We start from the raw sequence: 24,113 nt of genomic DNA, 5'->3' as shown, positions 1-24,113 counted from the left end.
AATGTTGACGCCTCTGATTTCTCTATTTCGCTCACCGAACTTCACCATTCAGTGGAAGCCCCGGATCCGACACATTACGTTTCAATTCCCTCTACAGATGTTGCCCGCCTCGTTCAGTTCGTCCAGCACGTTGTGTTTTGCTCAAGACTCAATCGCTCCTTGTGTATCGATTATATACCCCATTTCCGTTTGGAGCGGTTTAGTTGAACAGGAGACTGCATAATTTACACCCGGGAATATGGATAAAACATGTGCCACCGCATCACGGTTAACCACTTGGTCTTCTGTAGAAAATTAACGAAGCGCTGGGGGAACTCAGCGGACCGAACAGCATGTGCCTATTATGAGAGACCATAGACAGGGTTGGCTGGATAGAGAATGGACACAAAATGCTGGAGTAACGCAGCGGGACAGGCAGCATCTCTAGAATGAAGGAATGGGTGAGGTTTCGCGTCGAGACCCTTCTTCAGACTGTACTCCAGCTTATTGATTTAAACCAGCGTCTGCAGTTCAATCCTGCACATTATGTCAACGCATTCCTTCTCTCCAGAAATGCTGCCTGTCTCCGTGAATTACTGGAGCATTTTGTGCCTATCTTCCATTTAAACCAATATCCGCAGTTTGTTCCTACACAAGGACGAGAGGATATCGCTTTAAAGTGAGGGGGGACATTTTAAAGCAGATCTGCGGAGCAGGTTTTTTACACAGATGGTGGTGGTTGGCTGGAACGCGCTGGCAGGGGTAGTGATGGAGGGAGGCATAAATGAAACGACCATTTAGAAGTGTTTTGGATCGGCACATGGATGTGCAGGGAGCGAAGGGATGTGGACCATGTGCAGACAGAGTAGATTGACTTTGGCATCATGGTCGGCGCGGATATTGTGGACAGAACGGCCTGTCGCTGCACTGTAGCTCTTCTATGTTTTATCCCTCGGTCATAAAAGCAAACGATCCGTGTTTTTTTTCAGCCCGACACACTTTGGCGGTTTAGCCAAATTGAATCCCACGGCTCCTCTCGACACCCGACCGTTTGCCCGCCGCACATGGCCTCGTTTCTTTCTCTTTTCCGACTACATGCGTATCCAAATAGATGTGGTGGCCAAAGCAGAATTAAGTCAATGCAGTTCACCATAAAGGTTGAGCAAAACACAAAGTATTGGAGTAACTCAGCGGGCCAAGCAGAATCTGTGGAGCGAAATGATCCGGGAATTAAAGTTGTACTTGAAAACCAACTGAAAAATACCGAATCGAAACCCCTTCTATCCATTTTAGAATTGTATTCCGTATTCGATTGCTGCTTGGTGGTAAAAACACAATGACATCAATGGTAAAGTTAAAGAGAAACATGACTTCCTACCGTTGAAGAGACTTCCTACAGCTGATCAGGACGGGGTGGGGTGAACCATTGGTTCAAGCGTGGAACAGCGGGCGGGATGTTATCACCCTCTTGATTTCGCCAAACGCAAAGTGCAGTAATAACTAACGGGTCAGGGAGCATCTGCAGGGGCAATCAATATGCGACATTTCCGTTTCAGATCCATCTTCCGTCTCTTTATTCGACCAGCTCGTCCAAAGGAAAAATACAATAAAACGAATTTACATTTCAATTAAATGATATTTTCTTTAGCCTGAAAAGGATTAATTTGATTTGTTTTCTTGTTGTTCAGAGCACCTGCTTGGTCAAACATGGGAGAATGGTTCAAAGGAAGGGGGGGTGGGAGAGGGGGATATGATGATTGTGGAGGTTTGTGTTTTGTGACTGGAAGTCTGTGACGTGCGGGTTACGGCAGGGATCGGCGCTGAGACTGTTGTTTGCAATTTCCATTGATAAACTAAATACGAATGTAGGAGGCATGATTAGCTAAGTCGCGATGGCAAGGACACTGAGACGGAGAATCGGCGTAACTCTGTTGCCTTGCACTTCACGGTGACGGGAACCTCCATATTACTGTGTTGGTGCGGTTGGGAATGCTTATAAGATTGCGCCCAACACAGGCGACTATTTGCGTGCCAGCCACAGAAGCAGATATACAAACACACATTACAATCGCTCCACACTCTTAAATCGATGTAAATGAATTGATTGCAATCATGTCTTGTCTTTCTGCTGACTGGTTAGCATGCAAACAAAAAGCTTTTCACTGTACCTGCTGTATATATATATGCTGTATATGACAATAAATTAAATCGAAACTGACTTTTGCAAGTCAAGTCAACTTTTGCTTTTAATACGCTCAAGTGTACCACATACACCACAACCAGACAGCAGTGCTGAACTACGATCTCCCTCTTTGGTGACCCTCGGACTATGCTTGTTCGGACATTGCTGGCTTTACCTTCCACGAAATCTTATTCCCTTATCGTGTTTCTAAACTCTGTAAATGGCTCGATTGTTATCATGTGTTGTCTTTCTGCTAACTTGCTAACATGTATTGTATTTCTACATGCAACAAAAGCTTTTCACTGTTCACTGACAAGAAACTAAACTGAAGTGTGGTAAGGCACAGGTGCAATGGAAAATCTTGCTTCTGAAGGGTCTCGAACCGAAACGTCACCCATTCTTTCTATCCAGAGATGCTGCCTGTCCCAGAGTTACTGTCACATTTTGTGCCTACAATGGAACATCCATTCGTCTTCCTCAGCGTCGGGATCAGGGTGAGGGGAATTGGGTACCAAGGGAGCTGTTTTCCACAAAATAATCTCAACACGGTACAGTCCCCAGGACGAGAGACCATCGCCACTGACCACCGTATCCTGCCAAGCTCTCAATGATCCCACCACTTTGGACATCCATGGTCTAGGTGACGTGGAATAACTCATCATTTATGATATTTTTATTTGATGAGTTCTTGCATTTAATATGCCTGCAAAGCTGCAGCAAGCAGGTATTTCACCTGTTGCACTACTGTTGCATATGACAATTAAACACTCTTGACTCTTACCCAATGTCCTGACCATCGGTCATCATTATTAACCATATTGTTATTCACTTTGTGCAAACTGACAGCAACAATGACTTTATCAGCTGCAACGGTAAACATCATAGGGATTGAGGGGAGCTACATAAAACATATCTAAATTTTAAATTTAAGTGCAAACTCTGATCAAATCTCAGGCGCGACCCAAATTTTTACTCGCAGATGCTGAGCTAATACGGGAATACAAGCTCAATCATTTCACCAAATGAGACAAGGAACCCAGTCAGGACAGAGAACGAGACACCAAATAATTAAACAACCTGAAAAGCCCAGAGATGCTCCAATGGTTCCAAGAACAGCAGATAGAGTGAGGGCATTCTGAATACAGTCATGTCCTTGTAATTTTCATTCTATGTGGTCTAACTGTGGCACTGAGTGACGGTTACAAAGAAGACACAATAAACTGTGTTGAATAGTTTGAAAAGTGAAGGGCATGAATAGAGTGGATGTGGAGAGGTTGTTTCCACGAGTGGGAGAGCCTTGCACCAGAGGCCTTAGCCTCAGAATAAAAGAACACACCTGTAAAAAGATGAGGAGGAATTTCTTTAGTCATAGTGTTTCTTTAGTCAACATTAGAAAATGTTGATCCCAATCAAAACAAATCTGCTGAGTTGACGAAAGTATAAAACACAGTTTAAGTGTCACCACCTTTTCCCTTGACAGAAATCTTTCACAGCCACTGTGTATTTCCAACATTTCCTATTTGTTTCCTGGACATTTCCAGGTCTCTGTGTCTCTGCAGAAGCCTAAGGGAAGACAAGAGGTTGTGCATAGTCAGACTGACCAGCGAACACATAGGTCTTGTTCCCAGCCTGCAAGGAATCAGCTGATCTCAGTCAGTGCTCCCGCAGAGAAGACAGAGCTGTGCTCAGTTATCCAATCCTGGCTCCTTTTTGCAGCTTAAAATTCCAACTGAATGGATGTCATGATCCCACGGAATGTCAGAACCCGATTCAGGTCCCGTGGAAGAACACCATTAAAATCACTTCCAGGAAAAAAAAAATGAAATTCATCGACCGCGACAGTCCACAAACTAATTCAGCTTCAAAGCTCATTCAGAGGCCGACACGTGTAACACACACAGGGCCAACACACACACGTACACATATCAGCACACACATACACACAAGTTCACTCACACATGTACATACATGTACACACAAATGCATAATGCACACAGGGCCAACCGACAGTTCACTATAAAAGGTGATCGGTGTATGGCACTGTTCATTGGATACATCTGTACACACACGTAACATACACACACACATACATACATGTACACACACATGCAAAACGCACACAGGGCTGACTATATACACACGGACCCACATGCGGTCACACACATATGATGGATGCATCCATACACACACACACACGTAACACACACAGGGCCGAGCGACAGTTCACTTTCAATGGTGATCGATGTATGGTTGTGTTCATTGGGTGCATCTGTGCACACACACAAACACACACTCAGCCACACAAGCGTAACACACACGGGGGTATGAAGAGACAGGAACTTCAGATCCTGATTCCTGGGATCGCGGTGAATCACTGTGACTGTAAGCGGCTCTCACTGTCTGTTGGTCAGTCAGATCTGAAATCAGTTCTTACGCACATCTTCAACTTGCCTCGGTGGCTGGAGACGACGATTCTTGCTCTGTTGCACCAGTCACTGAAAACAAAGGAACACAACTAGTGAGTGATGTTGGAGGGGGCACAGCCGAGAGGGAAACAGACAGTAATAAATTATTGGGGGACGCACACAGTAATGTGTCCAGAGTGCACATGGTGCAAAACGGTAAAACAATATTTGAGGAAACATTCAGTAATAAATCATGATAGAGGGCTCGGTAAGTCCCACTGAGTTACTCCAGCATTTTGTGTCTATCTTTGGTCAATAAATATCAGAGGGCCTGTCTATCGGTGGAAAGGTAATCTTCTGAACGATAAAATGGTGAGAGGGGCAAAGTTTCAAGGAGATGTGCAAGGCAAGTTGTTTTTCTCGTTGTCACTTTACACGGAAGGTACTGAGTGCTTGGACTATGCAAGGGTGGCGAATCTGTGGAATTATTGGCCACAGAAGGCTGTGGAGGCAAAGCAGTGAATATATTTAAGGCAGAGATAGATAGATTCTTGATTAGTGCGGGTGTCAGAGGTTATGGGAGATTTCAATATGCAGGTAGACTGCGAAAGTCAGGTTGGTACTGGACCCTAAGAAAGGGAGTTTGTAGTGTGCCTCCGAGATGGATTCTTAGAGCAGCTTGAACTGGAGCCGACCAGGGAGAAGGCAATTCTGGATTTAGTGTTGTGTAATAAACCGGATTTTATAAGGAAACTCAAGGTAAAGGAACCATTAGGAGGTAGTGACCATAATATAAGTTTTAATCTGCAATTTGAGAGAAGGTAAAATCAGAAATGTCAGTGTTGCAGTTGAACAAAGGGGACTATGGAGGCATGAGGGAGGAGCTGGCCAAAGTTGACTGGAAAGGGTCCCTAGCAGGGAACAGCAATGGCAGGAATTTCTGGGAATAATCCAGAAGATGCAGGATCATTTCATTCCAAAGAGGAAGAAAGATTCGAAGGGAAATAAGAGGCAACTGGATCTGACAAGGGAAGTCAAGGAAAGTATAAAAATGAGAGAGAAGACTTAACATAGCAAAGATGAGCAGGGAAGCCAGAGGATTGGGTAAAATTTAAAGAACAACAGAAGGTAACTAAAAAGCCAACACGGGGAGAAAAGATGGTACGAAACTAGCCAAGAATATAAAAGAGGATAGTAAAAGCTTATTTAGGTATGTGAAGAGGAAAAGATTAGTGAAGGCAAATGTGGGTCCCTTGAAGACAGAAACAGGTGAATTTATTATGGGGAACAAGGAAATGGCAGACGGGTTGAAAAGGCACTTTGTTTCTTTATTTGCTAAGAAAGACACAAATAATCTCCCAGAAGTATTAGGGTACAGAGGATCTAGGGTGACGGAGAAACTGAAGGAAATTCACATTCAGTCAGGAAATCGTGTTGGGAAGACTGATGGGACTGAAGACTGATAAATCCCGAGGGCCTGGTCTGTATCCCAGAGTAGTCAAGGAGGTGGCTCTAGAAATCGTGGACGCATTGGTGATCATTTTACAATGTTCTCTTGATTCTGGATCAGTTTGTGTGGATTGGAAGGTAGCAAATGTTATCCCACTTTTTAATAAAGGAGAGAGAGAGAAAACAGGGGATTATAGACCAGTTAGCCTGACATCGGTGGTGGGGAAGTTGCTGGAGTCAATTATTAAAGATGTAGTAATGGTGCATTTGGAGAGCAGTAACAGGATCGGTCCAAGTCAGCATGGATTTATGAAGGGGAAATCTTGTTTGACTAATCTTCTGGAATTTTTTGAGGATGTAACAAGTAAAATGGATAAAGGAGAGCCAGTGAATGTCGTGTATCTGGACTTTCAGAAAGCCTTTGATAAGGTCCCACAGGAGATTAGTGGGCAAAATTAGAGCACATGGTATTGGGGGTAGGATATTGACATGGATTGAAAATTGGTTGGTAGACAGGAAACAAATGGGAGGAATTAATGGCTCCTTTTTAGAATGGCAGGCAGTGACTAGTGGGGTGTCGCAAGGCTTGGTCCTGTGACTGCAGCTATTTACAATATATATGAATCATTTAAATGAAGGAATTAAAAGTAACACAAGCAAATTTACAGATGACACAAAGCTGGGTGGCAGAGTGAACTGTGAAGAGGCTATGAGGGTGCAGTGTGACTTGGGTAGGTTGTGTGAGTGAGCAATGCATGGCAGATGCAGTATAATGTGGATAAATGTGAGGTTATCCACTTTGGTGGCAAGAACAGGGCAGAATATTATCTGAATGGTACCACATTAGGAAAAGGGGAGGATGTGGGTGTCCTTGTACATCAGTCACTGAAAGTAAGCATGCAGGTACAGCAGGCAGTGAAGAAAGCTAATGACATGTTGGCCTTCATGACGAGAGGATTTGAGTAGAGGAGGAAAGAGATCCTTCTGCAGTTATACAGGGCCCTGGTGAGGCCATACCTGGATATTGTGTGCAGTTTTGGTCTCTTAATTTGAGGAAGGAGATTCTTGTTATTGAGGGGGAGCAGTGTAAGTTCACGAGGTTAATTTCCATGATGGCGGGACTGTCATATGATGCAAGAATGGAACAAATGGGCTTGTATTCACTGGAATTTAGGATCAGAGCCGACCTTATAGAAACATAAGATTATTAAGAGATTGGACCAGCTGGATGCTCCCGATGTTGGGGGTGTTCAGAAACAAGGGCCACAGTTTTAGAATAAGGGCTAGGCCATTTAGAACTGAGATGAGGAAAAACTTTTTCACCCAGAGTTGTGAGTTTGTACAATTCTCTGCCTCAGAAGGCAGTAGAGGCCGATTCACTGGAGGCATTCAAAAAAGTCAGATAGGGCTCTTAGGGCTAGCGGAATCATGGAAATGGGGAGAAGGCAGGAACGGGGGAGATTGTGGATGATCAACCATGATCACATTGAATGGCGATGCTGGCTCGAAGGGCCCAATGGTCTGATCTTGCACTAATTTTCTATGTTTCTCTGTTATGGGGAGAAGGCAGGAGAATGGGGTGAGGGAGAGATGAATCAGCCATGATTGAATGGCAGAATAGACTTGATGGGCCAAATTGCCTAATCCTACTCCTGTCTCTAATGATCTTATGAACCATATGTGGCTGTAGAGGTAGATGTGATAATGGAGTTTACGAGGTAGTTGATAGGCACATGGATATGCAAGGAATGGGGAGATATGGATGATATGCAGGTAGATAAGGGATGGTCTTGTCATCATGTTCATTGTGGGCTGAAGGGCCTGTCCTTGTGCTGTGCTGCTCCATGTTTTGTGTGTCGTTGCTTCACTCTCTCTGAGACTGCGTCGCTACAAACCATTGGTTTCGGTGACTTGCACCTGGCCACCTCTGGCCCAGATGTCGGTGACGGCCGTCATGACCGCCAGGCACCTGCCAAAGTCTTCGGCCGGACACCGGGCGGCGAGGGAGGAGAGTTTGCGAGCTACCTTGAGGGCCTGGCGGTATTGCTCCTGCTGCACCTTGGCCCGCTCCCTCGGCGACGCGGGCGGGAGCTGACCGCCGAGGAAGTGCTCCTGCGTCCAGCGCGCGGCGCAGAGTGAGGGCTCAAAGAGGTCGGAGCCCAGCAGCCGCCGGAGAGCCAGGACGTGCCGGCAGGGGAGCCTCATGGAGGTGCGGAAGGCACACTGGCAGCTGGCCTGGTCCGTCACCAGGGCCCGGCGCCGGCACACGGGCCAGGCCCTCTCGGCCTCCACGCTGAGAAAGGAGACCGACTCCTCTTCCTGCAGCTCCGTCCGCACCCGGCGGAAGGCGAAGTCGGTGAGCAGCGCCCGGTAGGAACACTCCGCGGAGTTGTCCTCTGGCCCTGCAGGGGGCTCACTCTGCAACACCCGCTGGTCGCACTTGGCCCGCACCGTGTCCACGGCCTTCAGGAGGTCCCGGGTGAAGGAGGTCACGTTGGAGAAGTCCTCGACCGCGGCCGCCAGCCTCTGGCTCATCACCTGCACCCGCTGGAGGGTGCTGGTGAGGTACCTCTCGTTCTCGTGCTTGAAGCCCTCCACCCACTGGCGGCTGGACCCGTGCCACGTCTTGTGGAAGTAGTCGACGGCGCTCTCCGCGTTGGAGTCCAGCAGCTGGCGGTACAGCAGGTCGTAGTCCTCAGTCGACGTCGCGTAACACATACTGTGCAGGATCTGCAGCAGCTGGCTCCTGGCGGGAAGAAAGGGAAGAGGAGACAAGGTGAGGAACCTCCTGGTGCAGCACGGTGGCGTAGCGGGAGAGTTGCTGCCTTACAGTGCCAGTCCCAGGATCCATCCTGTCCACAGGCATTGTCTGTGTGGAGTTTGTACGCTCTCCCTGTGACCATGTGGGTTTCCTCCGGTTTCTCCGGGTTCCCCCCAAGTTCCAAAGACGTGCAGGTTTGTACGTTAATTGGCCTCTGTAAATTGTCCCGTGTGTTGCCCAGAACTAGTGTGAACCAAAGATACTAGAGGAACAAGATGGACCACTCCATTGAATTCGCCTATACTGAAGTGTAGTGTGTAAAGGAGCGGGACGTCCGCCATTTTAGTAAGCAAACCCTGCCGTTCATTCTGCCTCTCGCAGTGTAATCAGTGTTTTGGGGGAACAGTATGTGTGATGATACCATTAAAATGCAAAAAATAACTCATCTATCAATTCATACATTTTTGTTATTTTTCTTTTTAAATGTTTCTGCAATTTTCTTCCCACTAAAATGGTGCCATGTCCTTCTACGCTCTTTAACGTCAAGTGGTCTATCTTGTTCCTCTAGTATCTTTGGTGTGAACGGGTGATTAATGGTCGGGCTGGACTCAGTGGGGCAAAGGGCCCGTTTCCAATCTGTATTTCCGAAACTAAACCAAACTCTCACCTCAACAGTCCCCAACGGCTACAAGAAAAACTCCACCGTTTCTTTCCCTACGAAAAATAAAGTGACCTCTTCAATGACTACTGAACAGTGGAGTCAAACAGCACGGAAATAGGCCTCTCGGCCCAACTCGTCCTTGCTGACCAACATGCCCCATCTAATGCTGACCAAGATGCCCCATGGAATGCTGACCAAGATGCCCCATCTAATGCTGACCAAGATGCCCCATCTAATGCTGACCAAGATGCCCCATCTAATGCTGACCAGATACCCCATCTAATGCTGACCAAGATGCCCCATCTAATGCTGACCAAGATGCCCCATCTAATGCTGACCAGATGCCCCATCTACAGAAAGGGGAGAGGAGGGGGCAAAAGGGGAAGGAGCAGGCAAAGGGGGAGAGGAGGGTGGAAAGGAGGGAGAGTGGGGCAGGGGTAGACTGGATTGTGCAGAATATGTTGAGGAATGAGTCGCACCCTTATCTGACCCACACCGTGACAAGAGGAGGAATATTTGGGATAACCCAACCTCCCCCTCCCACTCCGGTCCCAGGATGGAATCACGATGCCAGAGCTTATTGTTGCCCGATGGTGGAGGAGAGGGGAAAGGAGGAGAGTAGAGGGAAGGAGAGGAGGCGGGAGGAGGAGAGTAAGGGGAAGAGGGGAGGACGGGGAAGGAGAAGAGGAAGGGTGAAGGAGGAGAGGAGTGGGTGAAGGAGGGGAGGAGTGGGTGAAGGAGGGGTGGAGTGGGTGAAGGAGGGGTGGAGTGGGTGAAGGAGGAGAGGAGTGGGTGAAGGAGGGGCGGAGTGGGTGAGGAGGAGGAGGAAGAAACAGGAGTAGGGGAAAGGAGAGAAGGGGCGGAGAAGGAGAGAAGGGGCGGAGGAGAAGAGGGAGATGGAGGAAGGAGGGGGAGAAAGAAAGAAGGGAAGGAGGAGTGGGTAAGATAGAAGGAAAGAAAAAAGAGAGAGAGGGCAGAGAGTGGAGGAGATGGGACATGGGTAGACTGGATTGTGCAGAGGGATGAGAGTCACAACTTTACCAAACCAACACAATCTGACAGGAGGAGGAATATTTGGGCCCCCCACCCGCCCGCTCCGCTCCGGCCCCACGAGGGAATGGCGGTGCCAGTGCTTACTGTTGCCCGGCGGTCACGTGCAGCTTCTCGGCGGTCACGTGGTCCTGGAAGACGCTCAGGGTGTGGGCGAGGCAGGCCAGCGGCTTGCAGTGGGGCAGCACGTCGGTCACCAGCTCCCCGTCACACGCCTTGCCGCCGACCACCACCGCCCGCGTTCCCTCCGCCGCCGGGTTCTTCTGCCTGAAGATGCGCAGAAGCTGCCGGATGGTCTCACGCTCCTCGCTCTGCAGGAACCACAGGCACGCCAGCTCGCTCTCCCCGTTGCCGTCGATGGCCAGCAGCAGGTAGGTGGGCAGCCACAGGCCCGCCCAGCTGTAGGTGGCGCCCACCAGCAGCACCTCGGGGAACCTCTCGAAGGTCTGCTTCATGCGGCCGTCCTGGTAGTAGATGGCCTGCAACACGTTGGCCTTGTTCACCACCACCACCACCGTGCCCTGCAAACAAACGCAGACAAGAGTTATAGAAACACAGAAAATAGGTGCAGGAGGCCATTTGGCCCTTCAAACCAGCACCGCCATTCACTGTGATCATGGCTGATCATCCACAATCAGTAACCGGTGCCTGCCTTCTCCCCATATCCCTTGATACCACTAGCGCCTAGAGCTCTATCTAACTCTCTTTTAAATTCATCCAGTGAATTGGCCTCCACTGCCTTCTGTGGCAGAGAATCCCACAAATTCATAACTCTCTGGGTGAAAAAGTGTCTTCTCTCCTCAGTTTTAAATGGCCTCTCCTTTATTCTTAGACTGTGTCCCCTGGTTCTGGACTCCCCCAACATTGGGAACATTTTTCCTGCATCTAGCTTGTCCAGTCCTTTTATAATCTTATACGTCTCTTTAAGAACCCCTCTCATCCTTCTAAACTCCAGTGAATACATCCCCAGTCTTTCCTCATATGACAAGAACAGGCAGAACAAGGGACTGACCCACTCTCACCCTGGCCACAAACTCTTTGAAGTAGAAACACAGAAAATAGGTGCAGGAGTAGGCCATTCGGCCCTTCGAGCCAGTACCGCCATTCAATATGATCATGGCTGATCATCCAGAATCAGTACCCTGTTCTGGCTTTCTCCCCATATCCCTTGATTCCATCAGCCCTATGACCTACAGTGCATTCAGAAAGTATTCTGACCCCTTCACCTTTTCCACATTTTGTTACATTACAGCCTTATTTTAAAATGAATTAAATTCTTTTTTTTTAAATCGTCAATCTACACGCAATACCCCAGAATGAAGAAGCGAAAACAGGTGTTTAGAATCTTTTGCAAAGTAATTTAAAAGAAATAGCTGAAATATCGCATTTACATAAGTATTCAAACCTTTGCTATGATGCTCAAAATTGAGCTGAGGTTCATTTTGTTTCCATTCATTATCCTTGATGTTTCTACAACTTGATTGGAGTCCACCAGTGGTAAATTAAATTGATTAGACATGATTTGAAAATGCATACACCTGTCTATATAAGATCCCACAGTTGACAGTGCATGTCACAGCAAAAACCAAGCCATGAAGACGAAGGAATTGTCCGTAGATCTCCGAGACAGGATTGTGTCGAGACACAGATCTGGGGAAGGGTATAAAACACTTTCTGCAGCATTGCAGGTCCCGAACAGCACAGTGGCCTCCATCATTCTTAAATGGAAAAACTTTGGAACCACCAGGACTCTTCATAGAGCTGGCCACTCGGCCAAACTGAGCAATCAGGGGAGAAGCGCCTTGGTCAGGGAGGTGACCAAGAACCCGATGATCACTCTGACAGAGCTCCAGAGGTCCTCTGTGAAGATGGGAGAACCTTCCAGAAGGCCAACTTTCCTGCAGCACTCCACCAGTCAGGCCTTTATGGTTGAGTGGCCAGACGGAAGCCACTCCTCAGTAAAAGGCACATGATGGCCTGCTTGGAGTTTGCCAAAAGGCACCTAAAGGATTCTGTGACCAAGAGAAATAAGATTATCTTGTCTGATGAAACCAAGATTGAACTCTTTGGCCTGAATGCCAAATGTCATGTTTGGGGGAAACCAGGCACTGCTCATCACCTGGCTAATACCATACCTACGGTGAAGCCTGGTGGTGGCAGCATCATGCTGTGGGGGGTTTTCTGCGGCAGGAACTGGGACACTAGTCAGGATCGAGGGAAAAGTTAACAGAGCAAAGTAAAGAGATATCCTTGATGAAAACCTGCTCCAGAGCATTCTGGACCTCAGACTGGGGAGGAGGTTCACCTTCCAACAGGACAATGACCCCAAGCACACAGCCAAGACAACACAGGAGTGGCTTCATGACAAGTCTGTGAATGTCCTTGAGTGGCCCAGCCAGAACCCGGACATCTCTGGAGGGACCTGAAAATAGCTGTGCATCGACACTCCCCATCCAACCTGACAGAGCTTGAGAGAAGAATGGGAGAAATTACCCAAATACAGGAGTGCCAAGCTTGTAGCGTCATACCCAAGAAGACTTGAGGCTGTAATTACTGCCAAAGATGCCTCAACAAAGTGCTGAGTAAAGGGTCTGTATACATTTGTAAATGTGATATCAGTTATTTCTTTTTAATTACTTTGCAAAAATTTCTAAACACTTGTTTTCACTTTTTTATTATGGGGTATTGTGTGTAGATTGATGATAAAAAATTTTTTAATCCATTTTAAAATAAGGCTGCAACGTGACAAAATGTGGAAAAAGTGAAGGGGTGTGAATACTTTCTGAATGCACTGTATATGTAACTCTCTCATGAAGCCCTCCCCTCTGGGCACATCCTGACACAAAAACAGCCTCTTCCGACGAGTGGTAGGTCTAGTTAACAACCACTCTACACCACTACATTCTGGTCTGTAAGACAAACAATTATGAACTCTCCAAGTGCATTTTAGATATTTACGCGTGCAATATTTAGCAAAGCTGCCACTTATTACTCTTGCACTTTATTTTTGCATTGTTTAATTATAATGTTTTTTTAATTGTCTGCTGTCTCGTGTTTTTATCACGTGTAGTAAAGCACCAAATCAAATTCCTTGTTTGTGTACAAACTAGGCCGATAAATTGAGTCTGATTCTCAAATGGATTCTGAACAAAGCACTGGTAACGCACAGTGGCAGTGGTGATGTAGGTTTGCCTTCATCGGTCGGTGCACTGAGTACAAGAGTCAGATAGTCAAGATGCAGCTCTATCAAACTCTGGAGAAACAAGGATCTGCAGAAGCTGGTTTATGACAAAAGACAAAGTGCGAGAATAACTCAGCAGGTCAGGTAGTATCTCTGGAGTTTCCCCTCGCCCCTGACTCTCGGTCTGAGTAAGAGTCTTGACCTGAAATGTCTCCGATTCTTTTTCTCTAGAGATGCTGCCTGACCCGCTGAGTTACTGCAGCATTTTGTGTCCATCTCCAGTGTAAACAAGCACCTACAGTTCTTTCCCACACATGTCTGGAAAACATGGATACGTGATGTATCAGGTCGGGACCCTTCAACTAATTGTGGCAAGTCGGGGGGGGGGGGAGGGGGGGAGGAAGAAAGCTGGAAGAGAGGTGGGGGCAGGACAAAGCCTTGCAAGTGACAGGTGGAGGAAGGAACTGCAGATGCAGCCTGGGTGGGGTTACAGGAGGGAAGAGTCATCTGAAGAGCGCGTGGCACGATCCAAGAGCGATCCCATGAGAAAGTATTGGGGACACAGCTGTAGAGTTGCTGCCTTACAGCGCTACAGACCCGGGTTCCATCCTGACTGTGGGTGCGGTCTGTACGGAGTTTGTACGTTCATGGGTTTTCTCTGGGTGTTTCGGTTTCCGCCCACACTCCAAAGACTTGCAGGATTGTAGGTTACTTGGTTTCAGTAAGTTGTAAAAAGAAATGGCCTCTTGTGTGTGTAAGTTAGCGTACAGGATCATCGCTGGTCAGCACCAACTCGATGGGCCAAACGGCCAGTTTCCACGCTGTATCTCTGAAGTGTAAAAGTCATTGACTATCCCAGGGGAGAGGAGGGAGCGATCTAGTGACAAGACAGTGCACTATCATGAGATGGGGGAAGGAGGATCCACACCCAATCCTCATCTATTTATTTGGAGTATTGGGAGCAGTTCTGGCCCCATGTCTAAGGAAGGGTGTGCTGGCGGTGGAGAGGGTCCAGAGGAGGTTTACCAGAATGATACCAGGAATGTCTGGGTTAACATCTGATCAGTGTTTGACGGCACTGGGCCTGTACTCGCTGGAGTTTAGAACGATGAGGAGGGGCCTCGTCGAAACTTACCAGATAGTGAAATGCCAGGGTAGAGTGCATGTGGAAAGGATCTTTCCACTCGTGGGAGAGTCTAGGAATCATGGCTGATCTATCTTTCCCTCTCAACCCCATTTGCCATCCTTACTAATCAAGAACCTGTCAATCTCTGCTTTATAAATAGCCACAGACTTGGCCTCCACAGCCATCTGTGGCAATGATTTCCACAGATTCATCACCCTCTGACTAAAGAAATTCCTTCTCATCTCCTTTCTAAAGGAACGTCCTTTTATTGTGAGGCTGCACCCTCTGTTCCATCACTCTCCCACTAGTGGAAACATCCTCGCCACATCCACTTTATCCGGTCCTTTCACTATTCGGTAAGTTTCAGTGAGGTCCCCCCTCATCCTTCTAAACTCCAGCGAGTACAGGCCCAGAGCCATCAAATGGTCATCATTAACCCAATAAAGGGGTGATCCGCATTATTCCGGAATGAAGGAAGGATGCAGGATACCCCAGGACAAGAGAGGGAGTGGTGCAAACCTGGAGCAGCCGGTTAGGCCTGGGACAAGCGAGGACACCTTCACCTACCTTGATTCTTGATCAGTCCGGGTGTCAGAGGTTATGGGGAGAAGGCAGAATGGGGTTAGGGGAGAGAGATAGATCAGCCATGATTGAATGACGGAGTAGACTTGATGGGCCGAATGGCCTAATTCTACTCCTATTCCTTATGACCTTACCCGTGACGTCTCCAAGTCGGTTTTGTTGACCTTGAACTCGTCCCATTTCTCCTTGCGTGTGGGGCTATGGGCATCCTCATCAGCGAGCACCTTGCCGGCAACCTCCCCCAGCTGCACCTGGACACCCGCTCCATTACTCCGCAGCGAGACGATGGAAGTGGGGTCCACGCGCAGCGCTGTAACAAAGCGCCTTTGGTGCTGGAGCCTCTCCTCCTCTTCCTGTGGGGTACAAGCAAGATCCTAGGGTCAGTTCATCCGGTTTGGAGGTCAATTGTCCTCTGTAAATTGCCCCGAGCGTGTCGGGAGTGGATGAGAAAGTAGGACAACATAGAACCAGTGCACACAGGTGGTCGATGATCAGCGTGGACTAGGTAGGCCTATGTTTCCATGCTGTATCTGTAAACTAAGCTCAGATCCCGTATTAGAACACAGACCAGCACAGGAATGGGCCCTCCAGCCTACATTATCTGTGCCAATCATGATGCCAAGTTGAACTGATCTCATCTCCCTGTACATGATCCATATCGCTCTATTCCCTGAACTTCCATGTGCCTTTCCCAAAGCCTCTTAAACACCCCTATCGTATCTGCATCCACCACCATCTCTAGCAGTGCATTCCCAGCCCCCACCCCTCTCTGTGTAAAAATCTTGCCTTGCACATTAAACCTCCCCCCTCTCACCATATCACTCTGTCGTCTAGTGTTGGACATTTCCACCCTGGGCACAAGCCTCTGATTGCCGACCTTAACTTTATATACTTCCGTCGAGTCTTCCCTCAACCGCTGACGCTCCAGAGAAAATAACCCAAGTTTATTCAACCTCCCTCTAATCCAGGCAGCATTCTGGTCAACCTCCTCTGCACCCTCTCCAAAGCCTCCACACCTTTCCTGTAATGGAGCGACTAGAACTGCAAATAATACTCCAAATGCAATGTAACTAAAGCCCTATAGAGCTGCATCATGACTTGCTGACTCTTATATTTAATGCCCCTAGCACAGAAGACAAGCATACCACACGTTTCACCCATACTGGTTAACATATGATGATCGTTTGTCAGCACTGGGCCTGTACTCGATAGAGTTTAGAAGAATGAGAGGGGACCTCATTGAAACGTACCGAATCGTCAAAGGTTTGGATAGAGTAGATGTGGAGAGGACGTTTCCACTAGTGGGAGAGTGTCAGACTAGAGACCATAGTCTCAGAATTAAAGGACGTTCCTTTGGGAATGAGAGGAGGAATTTCTTTAGTCAGAGGGTGGTGAATCAGTAGAATTCTTTGCCACAGAAGGCTGTGGAGGCCAAGTCAATGGATATTTTTACGGCAGAGATAGATGGATTCTTGATTAGTGCAGGTGTCAGGGGTTATGGGGAGAAGGCAGGAGAATGGGGTTAGGAGGGAGAGATAGATCAGCCATGATTGAATGGCGGAATAGACAACGGGCTGAATGGCCTAATTCTGCTCCTGTCATTTATGATGCCTTCTTCACCACCCCATCTACTTGTGCTGCCTCCTTCAGTGAGCTATGAACTTGAACTCCAAGATCCCTCTGCACATCAATGCTGTTAATGGTCATGTCATTAACTGTATACTCTCTCCTTGCATTTAACCTTGTCAAAGTGCATCACCTCACACTTGCTCGGGTTAAACTCCATCTGCCATTTCTCCGCCCCTTTCTGCAGCTGGTCTACGTTCTGATATCTACAGACAGCATTTCCCGTTGTCTGCAACTCCTAATTTTGGTGTCATTAGCAACCTTAGTCACCAACCCATCTACATTTACGTCTCGGTCATATATATATATAATACAAAATCTCTCTAACTCTGCCCCAGCCCATTCCTGAATTTTTATCCCTGTCCAATTGACTTTGCCTTTAGCAGCTATTTGGAACTTTCTCCCTCTGTGTCTCTGCACCTCCACAACTACCATGGGGGAAAAACAATCGGACCATATTCCCCATCTAGTTTAGTCTAGTTTCTTGTCACGTGTACCAAAAAGCTTTTTTGTTGCATGCTACCAGTCCATAGAACGACTATCCATGATTACAATCAAGCCGTCCACAGTCGAAATGTGCAGGAAGGAACTGCAGATGCTGGTTTAAACCGAAGATAGATACAAAAAGCTGCTGTAACTCAGCGGGTCAGGAAGCATCAATCTGAAGATGGGTCTCGACCTGAAATTTCACCAATTCCTTTTCTGGTCTGAAGAGGGGTCTTGACCCGAAACGTCACCTATTCCTTTTCTCCAGAGATGCTGTCTGACCTACTGAGTTCCTCCAGATTTTTGTGTCTAAGCCGTCCACAGTGTACAGATACAGTATAAAGGGAATAATGATTAGCATCAGATAAAGTCCAGTAAAGTCCAATTAAAGATAGTCTGAGGGTCTCCATTCTATGCCTCTCATGAACAGATATACTTCTCTCAGATCACCCTCAGACACTCTTGCCTCCTTAAACCCCATTATAAGACATTCCTTGAAATCCACCAACTCCACCTAAGTTATAGGTCATCTCCAGAATCCCTGCTAAGGCAGTTCACATCAATTACTTTGATAATGTCCCTGAAAGCAGGAGATATTTTTAGTGTGTTAGAACTACGTAAATAAAACTTGTTACTGTGAGGGAAATGACTAGTGATATCGAGTGTGAATCTGTTAAACAATGGCAAAGTTGTCAGAGTTCAGAGGCTGGATTGATATCCCAGTGGGGCAGTGTGATATCATCCCATAGAATCACACCGGCTCTTCCACCTACATTGTCGGCAATGACCATCAAGCACCCATCTTGTTCTGTTCTATATGTCGAGGCAGCACGATGGTGCAGCGGAAGAGTTGCTGTGTTACAGCGCTAGAGACTCGGGTTTGATCCTGACTACGGGTGCTGTCTGTACGGAGATTGTACGTTCGCCCCATGGGTTTTCTTCGGGAGCTGCGGTTTCCTCCCACACTCTAAAGATGTACAGGTTTATAGGCTAATTGGCTTGCTAAAATTGAAAGTTGTCCCTGATGTGGGTAGGATAGCATTAATGTGCAGGGAATGCTGGTCAGCCTGGACTCGGTGGGCTGAAGGGCCTGTTTACATGCTGTATGTCTAAACTAAAAAGCAGATTCTAGTTTACGCCAATTCTAGACACAAAAAGCTGGAGTAATTCAGCGGGTCAGACAACATCTCTGGAGAAAAGAAAAAGGTGACATTTCGGGTCGAGACCCTTCTTCAGACCAGCCGGGAAGGATCCGAAACATCACCTATTCCTTTTCTCCAGAGATGATGCTTGACCCGCTGAGTTACTCCAGCTTGTTGTGTCTCTCTTTGTTGCTATGTAGTATGTTTTCTTGAACCAATGCTGCACAAATCCCATTTTATTGCAACCTGCAGCTTTAAGTCCCACCGATATGTGTTGGTGCCACAGGTAACATTCTCTCACAGGCAAAGACAAGGGCAGAGAGACAGAGTTCTGATAAACTCTTTATAAATAATTACGTGGACATATTCTGGACGGCATGGTGGCGCAGCTGTAGAGTTGCTGCCTTACACCGCTTGCAGCGCCGGAGACCCGGGTTCAATCCCGACTACGAGTGCTGTCTGTGTGGAGTTTTTACGTTCCCCTCTGTGTGGGTTTTCTCCGAGATCATCAGTTTCCTCCCACACTCCAAATATGTACAGGTGTCGAAGTTATTTGGTTTGGTGTATGTGTAGATTGTCCCGTGTGTGGAGGATAGTGTTAATGTGGGGGGATCGCCGGTCGGCGCGCACTCGGTGGGCCGAAGGGCCTGTTTCTGTGCTGTATCACTGAACTAGGATATTCAACCGCCCAGGATCCAAGGCTGGAACCGAGCGTGTACAAAACTAGTAGAATGCTCTTTGAAAACGTGGAGAGGTGGGACAACACACACAGACACCCCCCCCCCCCACACAGAGACACAGACACACACACAGACACACACACTGAGCCGACAAACTGAAGCAGTGGCAGATCCAACAACTCCACCTGGCTGGTGTGTGTGTTCTGCTTTTACCTGCGGCACCGTGTGGTTATGCGATTCATTCATCTCTTTCACCACAAACTTGTTTCCATCCGCAGAAAGCCGGACTTTAATGACACAGGGACACTTCATCTTGTTGGTTCTGAAAAAGACAGTGGGAGGCAGTGTGTAAGCCAACTGGGTGAAGACCAGCAAACGATAGACACAAAATGCTGGAGTAACTCAGCGGGTCGTGCATCATCTCTGGAGAAAAGGAATAGGTGACGCTTCGGATCGAGACCCTTCTTCAGTTTTGTTTAGTTCAGTTTATTGTCACGTGTACCGAGGTACAGTGAAAAGCTTTGTTGCATGCTAACCAGTCAGTGGGAAGACAATACATGATTACAATCGAGCCATTTACAGTGTATAGATACACGATAAGGGAATAACATTTAGTGCAAGGTAAACTCCAAACAAAGATAGTCCGAGGGTCACCAATGAGGAAGATCACAGTTCAGGACTGCTCTCTCGTTGTGGTAGGATGATTCAGACCAGCAGTGTATGGCGATCTTTTACAATCATCACAGAATCCAACAGAAATATTCCATTGACATTGGCCATGAAGCAGTGTGAGTGGGAAGACAAGATGGTGTGCTGAATGACTGCCCTTTGACTGATAATAAACTCTTTCACAAACTGGGGGGACTTGATGTAACAGCTGCAATAAAATGTGATTCATGCAGGATTGGTGTAAGATAACATAGTGCATAACAAAGGAGATGGACACAAAATGCTGGAGTAACTCAGCGGGTCAGGCAGCATCTCTGGAGAAAAGGAATAGGTGTCATTTCTGGTTGGGACCCTTTATCAGAGGAGAGGGAACTTGGGGGATGAAGGGTTACAAAGAACAAATGAATGAAAGATATGAAAGAACAAATCAAAGCCAGCAACAATGATAAAGAAAAGGTGGAGCCCACAATGGTCCATTGTTGGCGGTGGAGAAGGTGATAAGAAGTTGATACAAACAGTGAAACTAAGCAAGACGACAGTGAAATTAATAGAACGACGAGAATGGGAGAAACTTCTAGTTTAACTCCCCCCTGACTCTCAGTCTTAAGACGGGTGTCAAACCGAAACGTCATCTATTATATTTCTCCAGAGATGCTGCCCTCCCCGCTGAGTCACTTCACCATTTTGTGTCTATCTCCAGTGTAAACCAGCATCTGTAGTTCCTTCCGACACCTAGTACATTATAAGCTGGGTGCTTGATGGTCATTGCAGGCGGAAGACCCTGTGTGATTTAATGAGATACTATCACACTCCCCCACTGGGATATTAATCCAGTCTCTGAACCATAAAACACAAACTATCAAATTGTCAATTGTCCCAAGTGTGTAGGCAGTGGATGGCAAAGTGGGATAACATGGATAATACCGTGTCCCTTGTGTTAACACAGCAAATTGTATGTGACAAGTGGAATAGATAGGGTGAATGCACAAGTCTTTTATCCAGGATAGGGGAATCAAGATCCAGAGGACAGTTTAACATGAGAGTGGAAAGATTTAAAAAGAACACTAGGGGTAACCTTTACTGCACAGTGGGTGGTAAATGGAACTAGCTTTTAGATGAGGTAGTTGAGGCAGGTACTCTAGCATTTAAAAGACATTTGGAAAGGTACATGGATAGGGAAGGTTCTGAGGGCAGGTGGGACTGGTGTACATGGGTCATCTCAATGAGCATAGACAAGTTGGACCGAAGGGCCTATTTCTGTGTGCGATGACTCTACCACTTTATACAATCCCAGCGAGTCGTAGGTGCGGGTAAGAATGGGAAAATATGTGGTGGGGGAGAGAGAAGGGGAGAGAGAGGTAGAGAGAGAGAGAGGTAGAAAGGTACAGGAGGAGAGAGGTAGAGAGGTGGAGACGGAGAGAGGGAGAGAGGTGGAGAGAGGGAGAGGTGGAGGTGAGACGGGGGAGAGCGGTGGGGAGATGCACACACACACACAATCAAAGATGAACAAAGAGTGCAAAAGAGAGGAAAAAATGAAGAGAGGGGAGAGAGAGACAGAGGGAAAAAAGAGAAAGAGACAGACAGGGGCAGCAGAGGAGCTGCTGCCTCACAGCGCCGGAGACTCAGGTTCGATCCTGACTACAGGTGCTGTCTGTGTGGAGATTGTACGTTCTCCCTGTGACCACGTGGGTTTTTTCCAAGTGGTTTCCTTCCACATTCTAAAGACGTGCAGGTTTGTGGGTTAATTTGCTTTTGTAAATTGCCCCTCGTGTGTAGAGAGTGGATGAGAAAGTGGGATAACATAGAACTAGTGTGAATGGATGATTGGTGGGCGGTGTGGACTCGATGGGCCGAAAGGCCTGTTTCCATGATGTAACTCTAAACAAAACTAACTACCCGGCTAAACATATAATTACATTTAAAAGGATAAAAACATCTTTAAATAAGAACGTGGGAAACAGGAGCAGGTGTCGACCATGTTCCATGTTCTCCCACTTTGTCATCCACTCCCGACACACTCGGGATGATTTACAGAGGGCCAATTAACCAAGAAACCTGCACGTTTTGGATATGGGAGGAAACTGAAGCACACAGAAGAAACACAGCTGGTCACAGAGAGGACGTGCAAACTCCACACACGGAGAGCACCCGTGGTCAGGATGGAACCGGGATCCCCGGCGTTGTGAGGCAGCGGCTCTACCAACTGTGCCGCTGTGCCGCCCCTGCAAGTATTTCCTCACCTCTGGATTGTCCGTTTGCCGGATCCTTTGGTCTTGAATAACTTGCCGCCGTGAATGCACGCATAGTCGATCTCGGCAAAGTTCAGCGCGTCGTTCATCGGGCGCTTGGGTGCCCGACGCCGCTGCGCCTTGATGGTCCGCGAGTGCCTGGTCCACATCTGCACGGAGCTGTCCCTCTTGTAGCGCCAGTACTCCCGGTGCAGCTCGTTGTAGCTCGAGAACTCGGCGCCCACTCGGAAACCCACCACCTGGGACATGGCTGCACGTGGGTCAGATGGAGTTGGCAGACTGATCCCACCTGGAGAGCGGGCACTGAGAATAGACCACAGGCAGCAGCTGCAGGTCAGCCAAGGTAGAACGCATCACAACAGCTCATATATAGAGTTCAAGAACAGCACGGTGGTCCAACTGTAGAGTCACCGCCTCACAGCGCCAGAGACCCAGGATCCATCCTTTGCTCGGATGCTGTCTTTACAGTTTACTTTAGACTTCAGAGAAGAAACAGGCCCTTCAGCCCACTGAGTCCGCGCCAACCAGCGATCACCCCGTATACTAGCACTATACTACATGATAGGACAATTTACCATTTTACAGAAGCTAATTAACCTGCACGTCTTTGAAGTGTGGGAGAAACACAAGATCTCAGCAATGCAATTCTCAGCATTGGGAGGAAAATCACGGGATTGTGGATCGGGGTTGGGGGCAATCCTTGATTCAGGTAGGCTGCAAGTTTCTGGGATTGGGATAATCGCCCGTGTGTGGGTGGGGGGTAATTCTCTGGGTTGGAGTAGGGGCATCTTGCAATGCTCAGCATTGGGATTGGGATAGCATTGGGATAAATCAATCCCTGATTTACATAGGATGCTCATTACTGGGAATGAGATCAAAATTGCCCGTGTGTGGGTGGGGGATAATTCCCTGGCTTTATGGGAGGTGCATCTTGCGATATTCCACATTGAGATTGGGAACAATCCCTAATTTAGAAAGGATGGATATTTCTGGCATTGCAATAATAGCCCGTGTGCAGGTGGGATAATTCCCTGGGTTGGGGGGAGGGGCATCCTGCAATGCTCAGCATTGGGAGGGATATCTGCGGGATGGAAGATCGTAATAAATCCCTGATTTCAGCAGATGAAAATTCCTGGGATTGGGATAATAATCGCCCTTGTGCAGGTATGGTGGTAATACGCGAGTTCGGTATCTCAACTGCGCATGCCCAGGTCATAGGTCACTCGTGCTAAACATTCTCGCCGGCTGAGCTGCTGCGCGTATACAGACCTGCTTTTCATCCGTATTTTCCAGTTTTGCTTCTTCAAGGTAACACAATGTTGCTTTCAAAACTATTAACTAGGCGTATTTACGGTTAATTTGTACAAAACTACGTTGATTTTGTTGGTTTTATTGCTTTGTGCTTCGGTGAGTGAGCAAAGCCATGCCAATTTTTGTTTGCATTGTAACTTGTACGGTATGTAATGGGCATGCTTACAGGACTCTATTTGACTTAACATATGATTGACTTTATTATATATTTTGTTTTATATGTTACTGGGCAAAGCCATGCACATTTGTGCAACTTTGGGCTGTGGGACTACCACGTATCACCTGAATAAGTGGATGCAGAATGTGTGTGACAGCCACAACTGTCAATTTGCAAAGGGAAACTGTTTCTGCCCACCTCCCTTCAAACACTCGGAAAAAAACTACAGTTGCTAGTTTAAATCGAAGGTAGACACAAAATGCTGGAGTAACTCAGCGGGTCAAGTAGCACCTCAGGAGAGAAGGAATGGGTAATGATTCGGGTAAAGACCCTTTTTCAGAAGTCTGAAGCGAGATACCTAACTCGCTTATTCTCCAGACTTCTGAAGAAGCGTCTCGACACAAAGCGTCACCCATT

The 24,113-nt window shown here is 47.4% G+C and overlaps 1 protein-coding gene and 1 pseudogene across 2 annotated transcripts in view; one reads left to right on the top strand and one right to left on the bottom strand.

The window, feature by feature from the left end:
• Positions 1–24,113, top strand: part of LOC144603231 (class I histocompatibility antigen, F10 alpha chain-like) — a 1,654,937-nt pseudogene that overhangs the window by 1,222,673 nt on the left and 408,151 nt on the right. The window lies entirely within an intron of this gene.
• On the bottom strand, positions 2,294–22,480 carry LOC144603224 (zinc finger SWIM domain-containing protein 1-like). Its single transcript, XM_078416423.1, has 6 exons — positions 22,220–22,480; positions 19,524–19,632; positions 15,511–15,729; positions 10,575–11,008; positions 7,911–8,761; positions 2,294–4,656 (listed from the first exon to the last, which is right to left on the bottom strand). The coding sequence occupies exons 1-6, from the start codon at positions 22,474–22,476 to the stop codon at positions 4,604–4,606; spliced, it is 1,923 nt and encodes a 640-aa protein (XP_078272549.1). The 5' UTR covers positions 22,477–22,480; the 3' UTR covers positions 2,294–4,603.

This window comes from Rhinoraja longicauda, chromosome 19, assembly GCF_053455715.1.
Source record: "Rhinoraja longicauda isolate Sanriku21f chromosome 19, sRhiLon1.1, whole genome shotgun sequence".
In the NCBI taxonomy this organism is placed as follows: domain Eukaryota; kingdom Metazoa; phylum Chordata; class Chondrichthyes; order Rajiformes; family Arhynchobatidae; genus Rhinoraja; species Rhinoraja longicauda.
This window is presented reverse-complemented; position numbering and strand designations above follow the sequence as displayed.

Bases quoted from the DNA above. Each gene is read 5' to 3' on its own strand.
- LOC144603224 (XM_078416423.1), bottom strand. From the start codon at position 22,476: ATGTCCCAGGTGGTGGGTTTCCGAGTGGGCGCCGAGTTCTCGAGCTAC. The intron at 15,730-19,523 runs GTAAAAGCAGAA...TGTACCCCACAG, and splicing joins ATAACCACACGGTGCCGCAG to GAAGAGGAGGAGAGGCTCCA. The intron at 4,657-7,910 runs GTTTGTAGCGAC...CTTTGTTTTCAG, and splicing joins GCAAGTCACCGAAACCAATG to TGACTGGTGCAACAGAGCAA.